This window comes from Peromyscus eremicus, chromosome 1 (genome assembly GCF_949786415.1).
Source record: "Peromyscus eremicus chromosome 1, PerEre_H2_v1, whole genome shotgun sequence".
NCBI classification, from domain to species: domain Eukaryota; kingdom Metazoa; phylum Chordata; class Mammalia; order Rodentia; family Cricetidae; genus Peromyscus; species Peromyscus eremicus.
In genome coordinates, this window is record NC_081416.1 from 196,026,085 (window position 1) to 196,029,083 (window position 2,999).

Here is a 2,999-nt window from a genome sequence, read left to right on the forward strand (position 1 = left end):
AATAAAATATTCTTTATATTCTGAATATTTAACCCCTCATTCTCAAAATGATTTTCCTTATTTTCTCATGTATTTCTTGATGAATTTTGAGTTTTGGTCATGTGAATTTCAGAAATTATGGCATGTTTTAAAAATTCTATCTTTGAAAATTGACCCTAAATCACTGTGTTTGGTCAAAAGCAATGAAAACATTAGACTTTGGGGGTGGGATTTTTGAGACAAAGTTTCACTTTGTGTAGCACTTGCTGTCCTGGAACTAACTCTGTAGACCAGGTGAGCCCCAAATTTATATGTATGTCTGCCTCAATCTCTTTATTACTATTTTGAAAGTTATGTGGTACATCATCCAGTGAAAACACTAATCTTTAGTAAACATCTCAAAACTTTCCGTTTAAAGAGTGCAGATATGTCCTTCAATAAAGAACAAAGTTTTAGAAATTCTTCTTCAGTGAGAGAGCTATGTAAATACAGTAAATGGATACATATATTATTTTAGCTAACATCTTGAAATAATTCACATTCATAATGTATTTCCAGGTTCTATTGACCATAATATTTTTTCTTTTCTCCTTTTTTTTAATTAAGAGATTTTCTATTCATTTTACATATCAACCACAGATTCCCCTGTAATCCTTCCTCCCACGCCCAACCTTCTCCTGCAACCCACCCCCAATTCCCACCTCCTCTAAGGTAATGTCTCCCATGGGGAGTCAGCAGTGCCTGGTACATTCAGTTGAAGCAGGTCCAAGCCCCTCATCCCTGCACCAAGGCTGCACTATGTGTCTCAGCATAGGCCCTAGGTTCCAAAAAGCCAGCTCATGAACTAGGGACAGATCCCGTTCCCACTCTCTGGGGACCCCCTGAACAGTTTAAGCTAAACAACTGTCTCGGTCATCCAGAGGGCCCAGTACAGTACCATGGGGGCTCCTCAGCTATTGGTCCATAGTTCATGTGTTTCCACTAGTTTGGTTAGTTGTGTCTGTACTTTTTCCAATTATGGTCTCGATATCTCTTGCTCATAGAATCCCTCCTCTCTCTCATTGATTGGATTGCTGGAGCTCCTCCTGTGACCTGGCCATGGATCTCTGCATCTGCTTCCATCACTCACTGGGTGAGGGTTCCATGATGACAGTTAGGGTATTCAGCCATCTGATCATCAGAGTAGGTCAGCTGAGGCACCCTCTCCACCATTGCCAGTAGTCTATGGTGGAGTCATCTTTGTGGATTCCTGGGGACCTCCCTAGTACTCTGCTTCTCCCTATTCCCATGGTGCCTTCATTTATCAGACCATAATAAACTTATTTACAATTTTAATAGGAATGAAAATGGCTTCTGACAACTTGGCAATAGGAATTTTTCTCTTTTCCCAGATTACAGTAGGAGTGCTTGGAAATTCCTCAATACTATTTTATTATCTCATTTTGATAGTCACTGGAAAGCATATAATGCCAAAAGATCTGATTATACAGCACTTGACTTTCGCCAACTGCTTGTCTATCATCTTAAGAGGCATTCCACGGACAATGTCAGATTTTGGATTTAAGTATTTTCTAGATGATGTTGGATGTAAATTGATAGTGTATATTTACCGCATAACAAGGGGGATGTCCCTGTATGCCATGTGCCTACTAAGTTGCTTCCAAGTGATCACAATCAACCCCAGCAACTCCTGGTGGATCACTCTTAAACACAGAGCCACAAAGTATATTGGTCCCTCCTGCTCACTAGGCTGGCTTGTGCACCTGCTTCTAAACTTCTTGACTCCAACTAGAGTGTCAGGCCCTATTTACAACAAAAATGCAACTAGCAGGATGAATTATGGGTACTGCTCATGGTTTGCTTCTGGCAATGTGGCTACAGCACTTTATATGTTCTTACTGTGCTTCTCTGATGGCCTGTGTCTGGGTCTCATGACCTGTTCAAGTGTCTCCATGGTGAGTCTCCTCTACAGACATAAAAGACAAGTCAAGCATATTCACAGTTCTCAACACTTTCTGAAAGTCTCACCTGAGGACAGAGCCACCCAAACTATTCTCACCCTAGTCTGCATATTTGTCATCTCTTACTCATTCTCATCCATTGTGGTCATCTTCACAGCCTACTCCAAAGGTTCTGTGCCATGGGGAGTAAGTGTATTTCTATTTCTAGAAATATGCTTTCCCATAGTTTGCCCCTTTGTTCTCATCAGCAATATCAAGCGTAGTTCCAGCATATTTTTACCCTGCTGTGGTAAGAGAAAGCTTCTCCCAAGTTTGACATGAGCCCTGCTTATCTCCCTTTGTTTATATATTGGCATATTCTTTTATCTGTTGTAGAATGCCAAAACTCCAGATTGGAAATATCAAGCATCCTCCTGCCTCCATCTCCTTCAGCAAATCCTGCTGGTGTGAGCCACAACTGTCAATAACACTTAAGTCCATGTAGATCAAAGACCTCAACTTAAAATTAGACACAAAGAACCTTACAGCATAGAAAATGAGGAAATAGCATTAAACTCATTCATGTAGGGACAGCTTCCTGAACAGACCGTGTATAGTGCAAGTGTTAAGATCAACAATTAATAACTGGGACCTCATGAAACTGAAAAGCTTCTGTAAGGCAAAGGATACTGGCAATATGACAGAATGGCAGCCCATGGAATGGGAAAATGTCTCAGCAACTCCACTTATACAGAAGGCTGATATCCAAAATTTATAAATAACTGTAGATGAAAGTCTAAACAGTCTTATTAAATAAGAAACACAGAGCCAAATGCAGAGTTAAAAGCCCAAAAGATCAGAGCACTAGCAAAGCCTTTAGCTTACCAGTCACTGCCGTCCTTCCCCGGAGAGACTTGTGTGACCCATCTTTTTATTGCCTTTCTGTTCTCCCTTCTCATTGGCTTTAAACCCAACCACATGATTTCCTCATCACTGCCTGTCTATACAGACTTTCAGGTCTCTATGGTTCGTACTGAGATTAAAGGTTCAGGTCCCCGCTTCGCTGTGTCCTTGAACACC

General features: G+C 40.9%; 1 protein-coding gene across 1 annotated transcript; it reads left to right on the forward strand.

Moving 5' to 3' along the window:
* The first annotated feature begins 1,295 nt into the window (after window positions 1-1,295).
* LOC131904375 (vomeronasal type-1 receptor 4-like) lies at window positions 1,296-2,261 on the forward strand. Its single transcript, XM_059255509.1, has one exon. The coding sequence runs from the start codon at window positions 1,320-1,322 to the stop codon at window positions 2,259-2,261; it is 942 nt and encodes a 313-aa protein (XP_059111492.1). The 5' UTR covers window positions 1,296-1,319.
* Window positions 2,262-2,999: the final 738 nt, after the last annotated feature.

Excerpts from the sequence above, each read along its gene's own strand:
- LOC131904375 (XM_059255509.1), top strand. The coding sequence starts at position 1,320 with ATGAAAATGGCTTCTGACAACTTGGCAATAGGAATTTTTCTCTTTTCC.